The 17440-nt window shown below is 48.2% G+C and overlaps 7 protein-coding genes across 7 annotated transcripts; 4 read left to right on the top strand and 3 right to left on the bottom strand.

Annotated features, from left to right (window-relative positions):
- Positions 1-471: 471 nt before the first annotated feature.
- Positions 472-2435, bottom strand: F5891DRAFT_255184 (uncharacterized protein). Its single transcript, XM_041371095.1, has 4 exons — positions 2266-2435; positions 1758-2201; positions 982-1701; positions 472-930 (listed from the first exon to the last, which is right to left on the bottom strand). The coding sequence occupies exons 1-4, from the start codon at positions 2353-2355 to the stop codon at positions 481-483; spliced, it is 1704 nt and encodes a 567-aa protein (XP_041226991.1). The 5' UTR covers positions 2356-2435; the 3' UTR covers positions 472-480.
- Positions 2436-2541: 106 nt separating this feature from the next.
- Positions 2542-4691, top strand: F5891DRAFT_1223023 (class II aaRS and biotin synthetase; the record flags this gene model as incomplete). Its single annotated transcript, XM_041369456.1, has 6 exons — positions 2542-3230; positions 3286-3651; positions 3708-3865; positions 4017-4190; positions 4243-4444; positions 4511-4691. 6 exons carry the CDS (start codon positions 2542-2544, stop codon positions 4689-4691), a joined length of 1770 nt encoding a protein of 589 aa, XP_041226990.1.
- A 1615-nt stretch (positions 4692-6306) lies between these two features.
- F5891DRAFT_1187697 (Alpha/Beta hydrolase protein) lies at positions 6307-7517 on the bottom strand (the record flags this gene model as incomplete). Its single annotated transcript, XM_041366890.1, has 3 exons — positions 6307-6879; positions 6939-7243; positions 7301-7517. The coding sequence occupies 3 exons, from the start codon at positions 7515-7517 to the stop codon at positions 6307-6309; spliced, it is 1095 nt and encodes a 364-aa protein (XP_041226989.1).
- Positions 7518-8093: 576 nt separating this feature from the next.
- F5891DRAFT_1029376 (TATA box binding protein associated factor-domain-containing protein) lies at positions 8094-9801 on the top strand. The gene is made up of 5 exons (XM_041361527.1): positions 8094-8169; positions 8224-8319; positions 8370-9095; positions 9146-9487; positions 9538-9801. Exons 1-5 carry the CDS (start codon positions 8101-8103, stop codon positions 9718-9720), a joined length of 1416 nt encoding a protein of 471 aa, XP_041226988.1. The 5' UTR covers positions 8094-8100; the 3' UTR covers positions 9721-9801.
- Positions 9802-11108, bottom strand: F5891DRAFT_1029372 (mitochondrial carrier domain-containing protein). The gene is made up of 6 exons (XM_041361526.1): positions 11051-11108; positions 10837-10993; positions 10680-10783; positions 10463-10624; positions 10215-10400; positions 9802-10167 (listed from the first exon to the last, which is right to left on the bottom strand). Exons 1-6 carry the CDS (start codon positions 11090-11092, stop codon positions 9991-9993), a joined length of 828 nt encoding a protein of 275 aa, XP_041226987.1. The 5' UTR covers positions 11093-11108; the 3' UTR covers positions 9802-9990.
- Positions 11109-11221: 113 nt separating this feature from the next.
- On the top strand, positions 11222-13087 carry F5891DRAFT_1223003 (tRNA-splicing endonuclease subunit sen54 N-term-domain-containing protein; the record flags this gene model as incomplete). Its single annotated transcript, XM_041369455.1, has 6 exons — positions 11222-11334; positions 11382-11534; positions 11584-11831; positions 11864-11904; positions 11955-12421; positions 12472-13087. 6 exons carry the CDS (start codon positions 11222-11224, stop codon positions 12812-12814), a joined length of 1365 nt encoding a protein of 454 aa, XP_041226986.1. The 3' UTR covers positions 12815-13087.
- Positions 13088-14153: 1066 nt separating this feature from the next.
- F5891DRAFT_1187693 (uncharacterized protein) lies at positions 14154-15656 on the top strand (the record flags this gene model as incomplete). Its single annotated transcript, XM_041366889.1, has 8 exons — positions 14154-14302; positions 14347-14431; positions 14467-14584; positions 14638-14702; positions 14753-14820; positions 14875-15077; positions 15141-15280; positions 15336-15656. 8 exons carry the CDS (start codon positions 14154-14156, stop codon positions 15654-15656), a joined length of 1149 nt encoding a protein of 382 aa, XP_041226985.1.
- Positions 15657-17440: the final 1784 nt, after the last annotated feature.

The raw sequence follows: 17440 nt of genomic DNA, 5'->3' as shown, positions 1-17440 counted from the left end.
GATTCTCTGTTACACCGTTCCTCATGTCCTAAGTGAATTTCGAATGGGAATACGCCATTGGGTGAAGGTCATATTGAAATCAGTCCTTGAGGTCTGAAATCTGGACCTGAATCGTTCACGCGCTACGGTCGAAGAGACAGGAGGCATCCGCAGAGACGTAACGAAGCCAACATGCCTTCTGATCCATCATGTTCGTCTGCAGGCCTGGCTCTGTGAGTTACGGCGAGTTAAGAATTTGCAGTTCTGCGAGTGCAAAGAGTGTGACAAATACCACTCCACCGGGTGCATGTTGTTGCGATGGCGTTGGTTAATAAGTTCATGAAGAAGACCGTCGAGGTGTTAGATTTGATCATGGGTTTGGGGAACAGCTTGTACCATGACGCCAAAGTTGAGAGAGTTGAACGACCCAAGATCAAGCACATCCTCAAGCCCAATGAAATGAGACATTGCAGTCTTCCTTGAAGATCAAAGGAAGACGTATCATTTCTTCATATTTCGGTTTGACATACTCTTCTCGCTTCGGATCCTGCTCTGTTTACGGGGTGTGACAGCGGCCTTCTTGACAGCGCCCGTCTTTCTTGCTCGTTCTCTATCCTTCTCCTTGCCACGTACAGGCACACCCTGCTTCGCAAGCGCCATTCTCGCTTTCTTCTTCGCCACCCTCCGCGCCAGCCGGTTGGCGTCCGCTGCTTTAATCTGCTTCCGCTCTTCTTTGGAGAGGGTCGATAATTTTTCACCCAGAGAAGGATCGCCTTTTGGTATGGCGATGGGTGGAGCTGCACCCGCACTGTGATTAGTGCTTGGAGTCTTCGAATTGTCAGTCGTGGAGCCCTTCGGGAGTATTTTGCAGCGTTGAACGCGTAGTTTGCGCTTTGCAAATTTGAGTTTCGACTCTTCCATCGCAAGAGTTTCGTCCACGCAAACACGATCCTGGAAATGAATCTTCAGAATGTTACCCACATGTGATAATCAAATACTAACCGTAAATTGCACATATGCGAAGCCCTTCCCAAGCTGAGTCTCCTTATCCCGCACAATCCTCACTCGTGAAACCCAATGCTGGGGTGCATCTGAAGCCTGACTAGGGGGCCCGCGTTCGGCAGTGATAAGGCTTTCGAAGAACACCCGCAGATCTTCCTCTTTGCTCGCAAAGTCAAGGTTACCCACGAAAATCGACGATTTCGGGTCTCCCGCAAAAGTGCCTAAAAGGGAACTTTGCTTCCCAACGCTATCCGCTGGTCTACCCAAAGAATCTACACGAATTGTGCGGTCCATGAAAACAGTCCCGTTGCACTTTTCGACAGCTAGATGAGCTGCCTCGTGGGGGTCCATGACTGGTGGAAGGGGAGGCAAATTCGAAGGCCGTTCTTTCGCAGGAGAGGGGTATGCGAAGACAACATATGCATTAACCGAATCGGCGCTAGGATGAAGTTCACGGTTGATAAATGCAACTTTTTTTTTCTGACTTGGAGTGAGAAACTGCTTCTTGTCGTTTTTTGGCTCGTCCGCTGTGGGATTAGTTTTACGCCACGATGATGCTCTATCTCGGTCGTGCTGCCGTGTGCCAGTCTGTTCTTTCCCGTCGTCATCAGGAAGTTTACTGGTAGGGTTCTGAAATGCAACGGAGCGGAATCTTGTGGATTCAATTTTTGCGGTAGGAACGAGCGACAGAATGTGCCTGTGGAGTTGCTTTTGTAAAGGCTGTCACATATTCAGTATGTGTTCATGCGATTATTAGCCAGTATTCAACGACTCACTCGCTTCTGAGCGACCTCGGATGAGAGGTTACCCACGAAGATCGTGCGCAAGTTGCGCTGCTCCTCGGACTCATCTGGCGGAGCGAATTTCTCCTTGCGCGTGGACGTGCGTCGACTGGACTTCGCACCGTCACTCAGCAGCGACTCATGTACAAGCGTAGATGGCCCACTTTCCTCCTCGGAGTCGGAATTGTCGGCAGGTTCAGCCCCTCGGTGTTCGGCGCTACTGCTCTCCACGGCTGGAGTCGCCTTTAATTTTTCTTCAGCTTCTAATTTTCTCTTGTCGATCTTTTCTTTCTTGTTCTCCTGCAGCTTAACGCGTTTTGGAGGGGGGGACTCGTGTTGTTGCGACTCTTTGCGTGAGGACCTGTGCTTTTTCAAACCATGCCTCTGCTCTCCTTCCGATTTACGCTTCTTGTCATTTGATGCTGCAGTATCTTGGACCTTACGAGCCGATATAATTCAATGTGGACCACCGCAAAAAAGCATGAAAGTCAGCATGACGCACCTGAGTGTGAAAGAGGGCATCTAATTCCGTATCAATAACTTTTTGGTTGCTTGTAGTTTTCCCTCCGAGCAGAAATGACGAGAGACTCATGATTGAGCACCGAGTGAAGGAAGGTACTAAATGTTGGTATCGATTGGGCGTCGACACAAGTGTTGGAGGTCCTGGTCGAGTGGCTGGAGTCCTGCTTTGGTTTATTCCCGCACTTGCAGTTGCCGGAAATAGGTTGAGTTTTGCTGCTACTCTCCACGTCTCTGAGCTCCCCTATCAAATAATTAAATGAACGTGCTAGTGTATCCCAGCACACACCCAGCCGCTCCCTCTCTCGTTGAAACGCTTGCTTCAATACTGACACCGCACTATCTACCACAGCTGCTAATACCATCTCAACTATCCGTACAAGAATATCCATGGCACACCTCTTGTGCCCTCCTCTTACTCCTCTCCCCTCCTACAGATCATGCAGCTGTCCGCAAATACATCGAGTCCGGAGGTAGGATATTAGCATTTGGCGTTGGCGTCAGAAAAGGCACTCTATTTGGTCCGAATCATGACTTTGGATCGCTATCCGCGGGTCTTGGTCTAGGCATGGTAAAGGACACGACTATACTCAGAGTCGCTGATGGAAACGCGTCTTTCTACATCTCCTTCTCAACTGCTTCTGGAACAAATGCGGATGTACTGATCGATGACACCGTGCTATCTGTATCCAGACTACCCATGTGTCCTTTGGACCTCGAAGCACACATCATCGGTCGTTATGTTGAGGGGAATGCGCCTGCTGGTATCTTATCTCAAAGCGGGCTTGTCGCGATGTGGAATTGCACGCCACCCCTTCCCGATATCCTGCTGTCACAATCGCTATCTGCACTTGGTCTGCACTTCTCCTCGCAGAGAGCTGATTCCAGTCTTGAGCCTCACATTCTACCTCAGTTTCTTCTTGCTCGTCCGGATTCATGGCAGGTACAGTATCGTGTCGTAGAGGCACTGCTCGATCATTTAAATTCTCGGCTCAGCTGTCAGCGATGAATCAAAGGCCAAGTGGGAGCCTTTTGTGTTCGAAGATACCAACGACAATTTTCACTTTCACTTCCCATCCATCCCTCCCGAGGCCAGAAACACCGATCACCCCATACTCGAACTCATTCCACCAAATTTCCTTTCAAACCCGAAAGTCAAGCACGTACTCGTACCTTCAAGACCCCTAACTATCGAGGATGAACGAATATACACCCCACAATTCTCACCATCTGCCTTCTTCCGCGCCATAGACAAGTTTCGCTCTGGAATGAAAGATACCAGCCAAGGCACAAACCAAGATTCCTGGCGCATCGGCGAAGCACTCATGTACGGCGAAGTAGTCTCCAGCACACAAACAATGTTTGACAAGTGCGTCTCGCCCAATTACGTCCATCGTACCGACTGCTGAAACCCTCTCTGAGCAGAAACCCGTCTTTCCTCCGTGTACTCCCCCCTCCCATCGTTTCCCTCGCCACAGTACAATTGGCAGGACGCGGCAGAGGTGGTAACGCGTGGCTCTCACCTGCAGGGTGCTTGCAGATGTCGCTCAAGATTCGAATCGGGCTCAAAGGGTCTTCATTAGGTAAGACTAACGACCTTTTATTCAATTGTCTGATATCCGAAAATTGATATTGCGCAGTACCAGGCCCAACAATCGTCCCCTCCAACCTCGTATTTATCCAATACCTCTACGCACTAGCAATTATCGACGCATGTCATGTCCTCAACCCCAGGCTCCGAATGGGCCCATAAAGTCCGTCTGAAGTGGCCTAATGACATTTATGGCCTCTTCCCATCTTCCCAACACAGCCCTGTATCAAATTCAAAGTCAACACCGGAACCACGGAAAATCGGCGGGGTACTGATAAACACTAGTTTTGGCGGTGGCGTGGCAGATGTAGTAATCGGTATGGTACTTCCCTCTTTTGGCTCAGTGTTATGAAAGCTCAGTGTTAACAGGAAGCGGCCTCAACGTCTTAAACGCACCACCTATCGCCTCACTCGCCCAACTCGCATCTACACCTATCCCAGGGCTCTCTGTAGAACGTGTAGCAGCGGCAGTTCTCACCTCCTTTGAGCGCATGTGGAATTCTTTTTTGCAGAATCAGGAACAGGGTTTTCATCCGTTCATGGATCAATACCTCCGATCATGGTTACATTCGTACGTCTCTGTTGTGCTTTGCTTTACGTCAAGTTTACCTATCGTACCTACTCGTGGTTCCCACAGGGACCAGCTCGTCACACTAACGAACCGGACCCCACACCAAAGTGTCCGCATTGTCGGTATTACTCCCGACCATGGGTTGTTACGTACTGTGCCGATGGGCGGTGGAGAGTTCATTGATTTACAGCCTGATGGGAATAGCTTTGATATGATGAAGGGGCTGATATCGACAAAGAAGAGGTAGGAAGGAACGTCAAACAATGAGCACACAGAACTGTTATAGAATCGTCAATCAATTGTATTCCAATTGTAGCATGATGGGCCATCATGTTACAGTGGCATACAAACGTCGGCCAACTCATTCACACTTTGTAGTCAGATCAATCCCGGCAGTTCGCATCGTCCTTGCACAAGAACCCAAGCAACACATGCTCGGATCGGCCTACAATGAGCAGAATATTTGGCGCCTGATCGCAGTCGAACGTCCGCAGCTCACAAACGGAAAACTGTCACGTAGTTCTGATAATGGGTGAAACTCGCTGGCCCTGACCGGTTTGACCTCCTAACCAAATAGGCATAATTGTGCGCCTTTGTCCAGTATAGCAGGTGGAGCAGGAAAAGCCTGTCATGTTGAAGGATGCGCGCTGAATTGATGTTACAGCAGTGAGGGCAACAGCCTGTGTAGTGCGGCATGATGGGAATTGATCGTGTATCTCCAAGCACCCTTCCGAGTCATGACAGGTGTCATTGCACAGTACGTACTCTTCCATCCCTTTCTATCAGATAGGGTGTTACCTCCATAAGTTCAGTCTTGGCCATATCTCGTGCGGAACTCTCGTTCCGTCAAGTCCCGACTCAACCTGAACTCGGCTTGCTTCATGTGGACCAACGAGCACCATTTCATCCCCCCCCCAACACGGTGTCTTTTTATCCAATCTGTAGGCGTCCGCATCATCATACTACTAGTTCGTTCGGTTGAGCTCTGTTTGCAGAACTGTGCCTCATTTACCTTTTGTTGTGAATGACGTGCCCGTACTTTGTTTGCTCACGGTCAAGATGAACTCTTCTATCCTATATCCACATTTTGACTGCATCCAAACTGCATATTGAAAACCCGCATAGTAGTCTCACTCATAGAGGTTTAAGCTTTCAAGTTAGCACTCAGGCTGGATCGCCCTACCACTGGGACCGACTCGGATATCACGCATACATGGCTTCCCGAATGCTCGTTTCGACCGTTGGCACCATCCACTACACGACGGAAAAGAAGTCCAACGTTAGAGACCCATTGTTGCAGTATTCACTGGCACCCTCCAATGAGATCAATACCCTCTATTCCAGTCAAGTGAATCACTCTCATCTTTAGAGAGCGCTCCTGCATAGTCACTATTCAAGATGATCAGCAAGGTTATGGCTCGACATGAATCCTTTATTCTAACCTAACATGCTCCATATGCATTATCAGAAGATGCGATGGACCTATGCAATCATCTTCTAGATGTAAGTAAGTTCATGCTCAAGCATGCATGTGAATCACCTTTCTTTTAAACGCCGAAGCACAGTACTGGTGGGTAACTGACAATTTGCCGAATGATTGAGCAGTGCGACATCGAACAGAGCGCTTTGTATTTCTCCACATCTAGTTTAATAAAGGTGACGGGAAAAATCTAAACCATGACTGTAAGACGTTGGAGAAAAGTCTCGATCACTGTAGTACATATGCGATGATGAGCACATTTGAGGAAACCTATTATGCAGAAACTGTACTTGGTGCTGTGTTGTCCATCAGATCTAACTGCCAAGACTAACAGTCAGCACTACCAGTCCGAATCATCCATCCATCAAATTAGGTACTGCTTCTAAGTTAGGTGTCGATAAAGAAACTGAACGATGTCATCGAACGATCTTTCATTTTCCAGCTCTGCGCCTGGTTGATAATCAAACGAATGTTCTCGACCTGGTAGTTCTTCCAATACAACTTCTACGCCAGCCTTCAAGAGCAAGGAATGCAAATTACGAGACTCTCGCAGGAGAACAGCCGTATCGTTGGTTCCATGGATGAGATATGTTGCCGGCCACTCCGATGTGACGTTGAACTGAGGGAAGATAATCTTGTGATCAGAAATGAGTGCCTCGTCGAAGGGATCCCCAGTATGGATAGCCTTGCGTAACGCGACACTAAGACTTGGTTCATGCTGGCCTGTGATATAATCCAAAGCGACCCCGAGTTGCAGGTATAAGCGTGAGATTAACATTCGCGGGTTCGCAGGATATCCCGGGATGTGATATGACTGTGGATGGTATACGAGTGGTGAGTCTGAAGTGCTTTGGAGATTGTTGAATGGATGCATATATTCAGAGAACTGTGCGGGATCTAGCATTTCTCTCCCCCGGAGGAAAGATTGCGTCTTTGGAGCGAGATATTGGTCTGTCTGAAGTATGTAGTATTAGTACGATCAAAGACTTTCGGAGGCGAAAAGACGGGGCATACCAGAAAATCGCCCCCCATACCATATAAACTGAGAACTACTTTCGGTTTCGGGACTGCATAGATAGCGCATAGATACGCGCAGAACCCGCCCGCACTAGTTCCAGCGACACCGATCGACGTGGGATCGATGCGGAAACGTGAACCAGAGCCAAGATCAGCCAGCTCCTGATCGAGCTGAACGTTTAAATCTCCCGCAACAAAAGCGATGGCGTCCTTCACATCAGCGAGCACATCGTATCCAGTCCCTGGAGGAATAAGACGATGATCTGCACTGATGAATATGATACCGCGTGCGTGCAACCGGCCTTGGTGATCGCATTAGTCAATGTGTCCAACATGAGGGAAGAACAGCTAAAACTCACTTTTCAGCCAAGTAGGGAACCAGCTCCGTTTATTTCCTACGGTTAGACCCCCTCCGTGGAAGTAGACGACTGCTGGGTGATACTGAATCACCTGCTGGGCGAATTGCTGGTCGACACCGTCTGGTGGAAGATAGACGTCGAGCAGGACACGGATTCCGTCGACCTCTTTATAAATAAAGGTCAAAGGACTGTCAACGTTGCATTGGTTGTCTGACATCGCTGATTCTGGTCGAGTGTTGAGAAAATGGGTTATGCAAAGACTCGAGGCGCACGTAACACAGCAGAGCAGTTGGTGCAAGTGAGGGGGAGCTAATACAAGTAATGATAGAACAACATATGCGTATCCATATTATACGGACTCCTACCCATCGGCGGGTGTGTAAGAGAGCCCGGCAAGCAGCCCCTTCGGTAGATCGTCGGAGAAATAGCGCTTGGTTGTATTTAGCCTGTGGCTGATGCAGGAGTACTCCAGAGTACTGAGACTAAATTACACAGACAAGTTCCTGAAAGAGTAGCGAGAGTTTTTGTGTCACCTTTGGTAGATGCACCAAATTGAACCCCCAAAAAACTCCCTCACATTTGAGTATTATTTGAATCCGTCTGGAGGTCTTGTACATTCCTTAGGTGAAGAGAAGCATTTTGATAAGAGGGATAATCAGGTTACAGTCTATAGGTGAAATCTCGCAGTGTTGAAAAGTAGGGTTGACTAAGTGATGAGAAGGCTTGATGTGTATTGTGCACGTGACTTAATGAGGTCCACTCAGTGGAGCGGCATAATATTAATAAGATTCAACATCACGATGAGCAAACCGAAGGCGAAAGCTGCTCAGACACATCAAACGGGGATATACAAGTCAGACTCGGTTAGAGTATGCATTACAACAGTGTCAGTTTATACGACGAAATGAAGCCGACATTTGCAGGACGTTGCCGAGTCGCTAGGCATTGCCAACTTATCCGAAACAGTAGCATCCTCGCTCGCTAGCGATGTCGAGTATCGCATCCATCAGGTCATAGAGGTGTGTTATTTACGTCTAATTGCACTTGTCAGAAGCTAAGGAGATATCAGGAAGCTTCGCGATTCATGCGCCATGCTCGACGAACCACAATAACAACTTCAGACATTGACCAGGCCCTTCGAGTTCTGAATATCGAACCTCTTTATGGTCACAATCCCCACAATCCCCCTGTATTCAGGCGGGCTCTTCCATTTCCGAACGCGGCCAATGTAGGCCCTGTCTACTTCGTGGAGGACGAAGAGATCGATTTTGACCGCGTGCTTCGAGAGGAGAAAATCACACTGCCAAAAGGTGTCAGTTGGACTGCTCACTGGCTTGCAGTTGAAGGTGTCCAGCCTCTCATTCCTGAAAATCCGCCGGCAATACCGAAGGACGTCGATCAAGAAATTACAAAGTCACCACCCCAAGCAAACGGCGCATTCCCATTGACCCCACCGTCAGAGAGCCGATCCACAGTCAAGAAGCAACAACAGCAACAGCAGCAGCTAGTCAAACAAGTGCTATCACGAGAATTGCAGCTGTATTATACGCGGCTTACAGCGTCGTTATTGCCACCTACTGCTGACTCTACCAAGCGGACAGCGGCCCTTGCGAGTCTGCGCAATGATGCTGGATTACAAGCGCTCTTGCCTTACCTCATTCGCTGGGTTGGAGAGGGTGTCGTGACTGCGCTAAAGGAGGGCGCTCAAGCTGAAGCGGATGGTCGATCGTTGGAGGTTTTATTGGACGTCGTTAGCGCTATTCTAGAGAACAATACGCTATTCATCGAGCCTTATGTGAGTGATAAATCAAACCCGACACCGTTCAGTAAATTGATATTGTACAGCTCCACCAATTATTACCGGCTATCCTTTCGACTCTTCTCCATTCCACGCTTCCACCATCACATACCACTCACTTGCGCACGTCCGCTGCTCAGACGCTATCCCGTTTACTTACCCAGCACTCTACGACTTATCCATCCCTTTCACCACGGATTATGAAAACACTCCTCGTTGCTCTCATTTCAGCAGACAAATCCAAGGGAACGCGGGAAGGTGCCATCCGCGGCCTGGTGGGGATTGGAAAGGAGGCGGTAAGGAAGGGACTCGTGGAGGGTGGCGGAGTAAAAGTTGTGGGAAGTGAATGCACACCAGGGGATACTGGCCCTCTCGTCGATTCCGTTATGGTCAGTATTCTTTTTATTCTGCGTGATCACACATGTTGAGTATCCAACAGACCGCTTTGAATGTTCTGCATCCCGCATCGGATATGCCTGAGTCATTGGATGCAACGGACGATGGAGATACTGTGACTATAGCGCACTTGCAGGAGGTTTTAGGCAATTTCTTCGCTGAGAAGCTTCATGGCGATAAAGGTTGGGCATTGGGTATTTTGGGTAGCATAAAACAGCAAAGTTGATCAGTCTATCGTCGTTGATCTTGCTGACTGTAAAAAATGACATGTTGAAGAACTGACGAATTCTAGGCATAATTGATCACAGGTTTTTTTTGGATCCATTTTCTGTCCATTGGAGTAATCTACCATATATTGGACAATGCCATCTAGTCTAATGGACACCTGTGCCCTGCATCGCATTACTAAAATCGCAAATGCCCCAGTGTAGGGCGTACCCCCACTGGTCCTACCGGCCGTTTTAGATGCGCATTTGGACTGTAGGTTTGCTCTCGCTTAGGCGCTCATAAAACCATGAACGGCCCATTCATAGACGCCGAGGAAGACAGCTCCTCCTGCGGATATCCACATCGTTCTCGGCACTATACCTGCAAAAAGAGCCTTTGCGCCCTCTTGCACGTAAATTTGCTGAAATCGCATAGAAAGAGTTGGCACTTGCTGCTTCAAAGGATCCTGGATACGCCGTAAATATGTCATCAAGATTCATAACAGAGACCTACTCTAAGATCAAGCATGACGCGTGTTTTAAGGACGTCGAGCGGTGTTGTTAGTGCTGCTGCAGTCCCCCCGGCTATGCTCCCACAGACAGCAGCCTCATGTGCATATAGGGGTTTTCGGTCCAGATATATTGATAGTCGAGATTTGAGAAACTCATATAGCGGGAATTGGAGTGATGTAAAGGGTATCTTGGAAGTACAAGTACTAAATCAGTTGAACATTCATACAGGGTGAGAATCCATTCGTCTACCTCGCGCATGATAGTCATCCAAAAACCACGATAGAATCCTGGAATACCCTCATGGTGCAGGACAAGTGTTGCGGCTTTAAACGAAGATGCCGAAGCACCATACGTCGATGTTTGCATCCTGGTTTTGATGACTTCTGTAGGAACGCGTATCAAACAAGCAGCCTGACCGGGAAAAGATTCATTTGCGGAAGATAAATTTTGCAAGTCAAGGACTTGCCACTTCTCCCACAGACGCGGACAGCATATGGTTCACAGGCGCAAGTTGGTCGCGAAGAGGAATCGAGCGCTTCATGGCTTCATACGTAGAGAAGAATGCAGCAGCTGTAATCTCCGTGTCAGAACGACCATGGCCTGACAACATACTCCATACATACCTCCTGGGGCGCTTCCAACAACCACACTACCCACACCTTTGTAAATCCCGCGAAAGCCGCCAGCCTTGATGAATCCCTGCGCAGACTGCAGACGGGTCTTGACGGTGTCTATCGGGAAGAACAGTATGTCGACCGCTGTTCCTGCCAATCCGCCGGCCTATGAGGGATGTCACGTCGGCACAGATATTTTCATCTTGCAAGGAACTTTGCGCACAGCGAGAGACTGGAAGAACGTCGGTTTCCGTTCTGTTACCATGATCGCGGTCCACTCCAAAACCCTTTCGCCAAAGCTTTCAACATTTTTGTGTGACTACCTAGAAATTACGTAATTATAGCGTTTTATACTAATCATGACTAGACGATTTCTAGTCTACCACTACCTGACATGGATCATGCACTAGAAAGGCCGCGACCTCAGCCTGCGACATCAACTTTAGATCCAGCTGAAGCAGAATCTTCGGGGGATGAAGATGGGGGCCTGGATTGGACAAAGCTACCGTGAGCCTTGAGCATTATACGTACATATATTATACTAAGCGTAGCAGAAAGATTGGCACCATGCGTCCGGTAATCCCAAAACGCGGAGAGAAAGATTTTGAGCCCGCTCCAGGAGGGGGTTCGGGTCTTCAAGTCCATGTGTTGGACCGAGCACGCGCTGCGATGTTTGACGCCCTCAAAGCTGATCGCGCTATATCTAGGTACTTTTTATGTTTTAGTTGTATGAATCGAACATTGATCACCGCATAGTAAATCTGCTAGCTATGGCATCTGGTTTCCGCAAATATCTCGCGTTCACGTCACCGTTGCCAGAGGTATCCACTTTTCTGTCATGGGCCATTCAGCAGCACGGCCCACATCAATTGATAACGGCTCAACGAAGCTGCAGAAGAGACTAGAGTTACTGCCAGAAGAGGCACTTTATCTAATTGAAAGGGGTGCTTTGTTCTGCTGGAAAGACATTCAAGCAGATTTGACTGGATTGGATGACATTGAAGGTGCTCCGATGTCTGTTCAACAGCTTTTGCAGAAATAATTGGGAAGGAAGATCTGACGCTCGAAAAATATCAGGTGATTGAAACCAGACATTTTTCATTAATAATACCCAATATCGCTTATAGGTCTTTGCATACTTGAGACGCTTGGGGTATGTCGTCACCCGCACAGATCCACCCAGTCCTAGTTATCCAGTACCCCCACCTCGCCTAAGGAGTGAAGCACTTCCGTCATTCTGCCGAAGATTATTATCGATCTTCTCGCTGTTTACGACGAGCGTTTTGAGATTTTGGAGAGGGTCTTTTAGTTGGTGGAAACCACTCAGGATAAGTCGGTTGATACATCACGATAAATCATATGGTTGGAACCACTTTACTCCGCTCGAGCTCTTCAATAACGAGTCTTGTCTAGGCAAGGTCCTCAAGTCTCTGCGAGTCATACCTGCAGGTCACTCAGTCGCGCCTCATTCAAGTTGTGCGACTCCTGTCACACCATCGTCTCCATACAAGATATTCTACAACATGTACAAGCCCTCGACCAACTTTCGGAAAACTACTCCTCCACAACCTGATTTCCAGATTGTCATCATCAAGTAAGACCAGACTGATTGTCGAGGCATGCCAGTTGAACTTTGCGTGACAGTGCGCGAACCGCTTTTGTGCCCTCTCTGTACGAATTGACGGAGCTATTCAATGTTCTTCCGGAAACTCCCCCGCCTCTCCCACGAAAGCGTGGAGCACCTCCGGTAGTTCAATCATCCCCTGCAGCAGTCGCATCGCCCGTCCACACATCAATATTCAAATATATTTTCTCGTGGTTGTTGCCATTATCAACGCCACAGCCTATATCATCTCAACCACGGCCGCATCCATTTGCAGCACTCAAGGCTGGCAAAAAGAATATAGTCATCGCGGCTGTGGACTCGGGTAACATCAGTTTCTTTCGATTCAGTCAAGGCGCTTTTGAAGAGTGGCCGACTCTCTAGCATCTCAAGCGCTTGAGCTCTGGTCTTTTCGCCATGAAAAAGTATACGCTTACGTATAATGTCATGTATACAGACGACAAACTATTGCAGGACTTTGATCGCCTCAACCCCTCCAAAGTCGGGAATTGTACGTCTTAGGTCGAGTGTTGTCTGCAGAGCTGCAGAGACGTCCGCACTTGACCTTTCCTTTCGCCATGGGCGATGGGGTAGCTGCTAGCACTGAATCTGGTCAACAGTGAGACCACTGTTAGAATCTATATCCATGCTGCCAGTTCATACGTACTCGCAGCAGCCCTTCGGAATAGTCAGGCAGAAATTCCAGCGGCATTTATGTGATTGTTGTTTCGAGGTCAACGCGCCTCGAAACCATAATTCACGCAAATGCCCAAAGCTTCAGCTGTGCTGTCATCTTCTCTGACAGTCGAAGCAGTCGGAACAGGATTTATCCCAGTGCGTGCGCTGCTATACCCTGTGTATGTGCTCACACGCATATGACATATAATAAGTTGTTGCTTGGTTTTTCATTTCAAAAGCACTTTTTGAAACATGAAATATCGGTCGGCCTTGCCGTGTGTGAAAGTTGGTGTTTTCTCCATTCCATTCAAACTCTCGACTGAAACAAGATTTTGGCAGACCTATCTCAGTAAAAGTCGATGTCTGTGGGAATACTGCAGAAAATATTCAAAGCCGTGTCCAAGAGGTGTAGGGGCTGATCTGCAAATTTGGGTGCGCAAAACGGAGCCGGAGACTTGGTTTGTAGACGCCCTCACGATACATATAATTTTACATGCGTATGTCAGAATAGCATACTTAGCTAGGTCCAACTAGATCCCACTGAAGTAAGTTAGTAAGTGCTTACTGAGTAAGTTACTGTTATAACTGACAGTCGCTGGTAGATCGAACTGCTTCACAATTCGAACTGAACCGAATTTGGAAGTCACCTCGCTTCGACAAAACTACCCACTGTTAGTACAGTTGTGTTTATCAATAACGCATTATATTCTTCAGCCCATCTGCGGGCTAATGACATCCATCCCTCAATCCCCCCTCGAAGTTTCCAATAGCCTAACCAGGATGGTTACCGAACGAAATTGAAAGGGCCACCACTGCTCAGCGCTCCGTGACCGACAACTGTGGGAGAGCTAGACACGCCACGAAATTTATCAAGCGCTTGTAGCCCCGGCCCTGACGGCTGTTGTCGTTGCCGACAAAATCGGCACCTCGAAAGTCGGCGTATTACATTTAATACAATGGGGTCTCGACATTCATGCCAATTGAATAATTCCAAGTCCTACTTAAGTAGCAATCTTACATTCTCCGTCTCTACCCTTGCTTCATAATGCGTCAGACGAGGCTGGCAGTCAGTGTATGGTCCCTCCTATGCCTTGGTGCATATGCAGCTCATTCTTCGGATGCATCACTGTACCAGAGCAAGCTATGGGTAGCAGGCAACATTCGGTCAGCTATGTTGGCTTCTGTCAGGACTAGGTAAGTCATCGTATGATAACTCAAATCAGTTGCACCGTGCTCAGGTTTAGTTGGGAACAAGGAACCGCGGCGGCAGCCGTGCTCGAATTCGATGATCCAGAGTACTCTGTCTTTGGATCTTCCCCATTTGTTTGTGATGAAAATTCCCCCTTGCAACTCTGCAGCTGGCTTATAGCGCTGCTGTACGGCAAAGTCCTGACGGTCGCCTCAGTCAAGAAATCGGCGATGCGCTGGATGGCGCTGCGTTAGATGGTGCCTCTGCTGGCTCTGCAGTTCTGTTGGGTAAACACCACTTTGTTGTGCCGGAATTTTCAAATTTTCAACTACTGAAACAGGGAGTTTGACTGACCCATCTCGGTACAACTATTGGCTGGACGCGGCTAACGCCCAACTAAATTTTGTGTGTTCTGCACTTACTTCCAGCTTCTCCGACTGACCAATGACGGCTAGTTACTCGACGTGGCTCCTCGTACCTCTACTGGAGCTATTTCCCATCGTATTGACTCACGTCAATATTGGTTCGATGTTTGCTATCTGAGATATGTGTTAAAATGCTCAACATGACTGAACAGGGCTGATGGCGTCTACATGGGGTTCCCCTTTATTGCATACTTTGGGGCGGTTACCAACAACGCAACTCTCCTCCAAATCGCATATGATCAATGTCGGTTGTACCGTGATGCTCTTATTCTAGACGGTCCCACTGGAAAACTCTGGGGACATATTTACTCCGACGATAATAAAACGTGGATAGATGAAGGTATCTGGGGAACTGGTGAGCACTTCCGTGGTTCCGCATATACAATATACAACTTACAATCGCGCGAAACTTGCGCAGGTAATGCGTGGGCAGCACATGGCATGCTGCGCGTTGCTGTGACGATTCAGAAGACTGAGCACTGTTCAGAAATGGCTCCCCAGATTGCTAATCTTACCTTGTGGATTAAGGAAATTCTGGATGGCGAGTTCGCTGCCCTGGTAGAGACAAATCTTTCCAGCCCCATTCATGGCTAACGTCATCTTCTCGACACAGAGATCAGACAATTTGATCCCGAACTATATCACTGGGGGTCCGTCCTTTCCTGACGCAGCCTCCTCCGCTGCTCTTTCTTCTGTGGCATATCGGGTTGCACATGTATTCCCCCAGAATTTCGGCGCAAATTACACAGACGTGGCTGCAAAAATACGAGATGCTGTAGTGGGCAATATCACGAACCTCGGTACCATGCAGCCCATAGTGAATCCCTTACCAGATCCCTTCCCATATTGGAATCAAACAGGGCTGCTGAGTACAGAGTCGCAAGCATTTGGATTGATGATGCTTTCAGCATGGAGGGACTGGATTGGCGCCTGAAGGCGCCAGCAAAATCTTTTGTTTTGGACTACTTATCCCTGATTTCATATTTGACATCCACGGTGCTGAATATCTTCTTTACCCGATGATGAGACACTTCAAAATTCAACATTCAGGAAGCGGACGAGATGGATACAACAGTCAGTCACAAGATTCAGGTCAACAAAGGTATATGGTCTATTATATGTATGTGGCACAGCAAGTCACTTGCCAGATAGTTTGATATGATTGTAAGAAACTTCTCGTGTCATTAAGCATGAGGACACTTTTGCATGCTTCTAGTACGTACCTGAATTCAATTAATCCGCTCAACTATGATGTGCCACACGCGCATTTATCATAAATTTATGTCGCACAAAAAGAATCAGGGAAAAGGTCGAAGGATTCGGCGAGTATTTGAGCGCGCTGTCGAGGCCAGGGAGCTCGTGCGTTGGGCCGGGCGCAGGAACCGGGAAATCGCACTAATTTTAATTCATCCTGATACATCTCAGCAAAGGTGTACACATAGATATCCGTCTGTACGGGTGTTGAGTGACTGTATCATAACAAGTCAAGCGCCATAGCCTAAGATATCATGTATAATCATAAACGGAAGACAAAGAGTCAGGGACAAGACACGCCGCATCGCTAAGGCGAGTGTCATACATATATGACTAAAAGGATACGGGGTACAACACGATATAGCTTCTATCCACATACACGGAACGTAGTCCAAACAAGGACCCTTCACGAAGAAGGGAAGGAGCAAAAAATTATGCGATAATCCTCAACAGGCCCGAGGGCTCCAGCTGAAGATAACAGACCCTGGCATAAACCATAGGATCTGCCCCGCATCGACGGAAATAACCGTCATATAAAGTCAAGGTAGCGAGCCCCTGTGAAATCCTATCGTGAGCGTCAAGATACGGTATAGATGCATAGCAACTTACGACTATGAATAGCCATGAAGAGCTCCGACAGACACGTGTACATTATAGGACAACCAGTTCCGTGGAACAGTGGTGATGACATACTCTTCCCAGCGGAAGAACGAAGTTTCACAAATTCCGCCACCGAAATCAAAATTCGGCAGGATATATTTTCAACGGGCTTCCACTTCGCTGCGTGCGTACACACAGAGGCCCACATAAACCCGAGATAACTCAAGGTGTAGTGAGTCCGACTCGAAGCTAGCCTCGCTGGATCGATAGGGTGCAGCTGCAGCCTGACATCATGACAGAGGTTGATATGACAACGGTCTGTGAATTATATGTCATAGGTTCATGTTCCAGTTAGGGCCATGTCCTGGTAATATTCAAAAGCCCAGGGAGACTTGAGTCATGCCGCACCAAGCACGGAAGCACCGATAGATTCCAAGGTCGTCCTCGTATGCTTTGTCCATGACTTGCCCCGCGAGCAACGCATCTTGTATGTCTGCGTGGTTTATGGTATGATTGCGTGGTATGCGCAATTCAACGCGGCTATCGTGCACTGGTCAATAATATGACTGCGTGGTATATGCGTTTCTGTGCGGGAAGCACTGGTCTGGTCAACAATGACTGCACGGTATGTGCGTTTTCTATGCGATTAAACATGGATCTGGCCAACGGTGTGACTGCGTGGGATACGCGTTTCTGTGCGAGTAGGCACGAATCTGGTCAAAAATGAGTGCTTGGTATGCGTTTGTCAAATGCTTTCTAGTTTGGCGAGTCAAGGAGGGCTAATGCCGCGCGTAAACGCACGGATGCACCGATAGACCACGCCAGAGGTATCGAAGCGTATAGTCCTCGTATGCACGATACAAA

The sequence above is a fragment of the Suillus fuscotomentosus genome (assembly GCF_016647785.1).
Source record: "Suillus fuscotomentosus strain FC203 chromosome Unknown F5891scaffold_22, whole genome shotgun sequence".
NCBI lineage: Eukaryota > Fungi > Basidiomycota > Agaricomycetes > Boletales > Suillaceae > Suillus > Suillus fuscotomentosus.
This window is presented reverse-complemented; position numbering and strand designations above follow the sequence as displayed.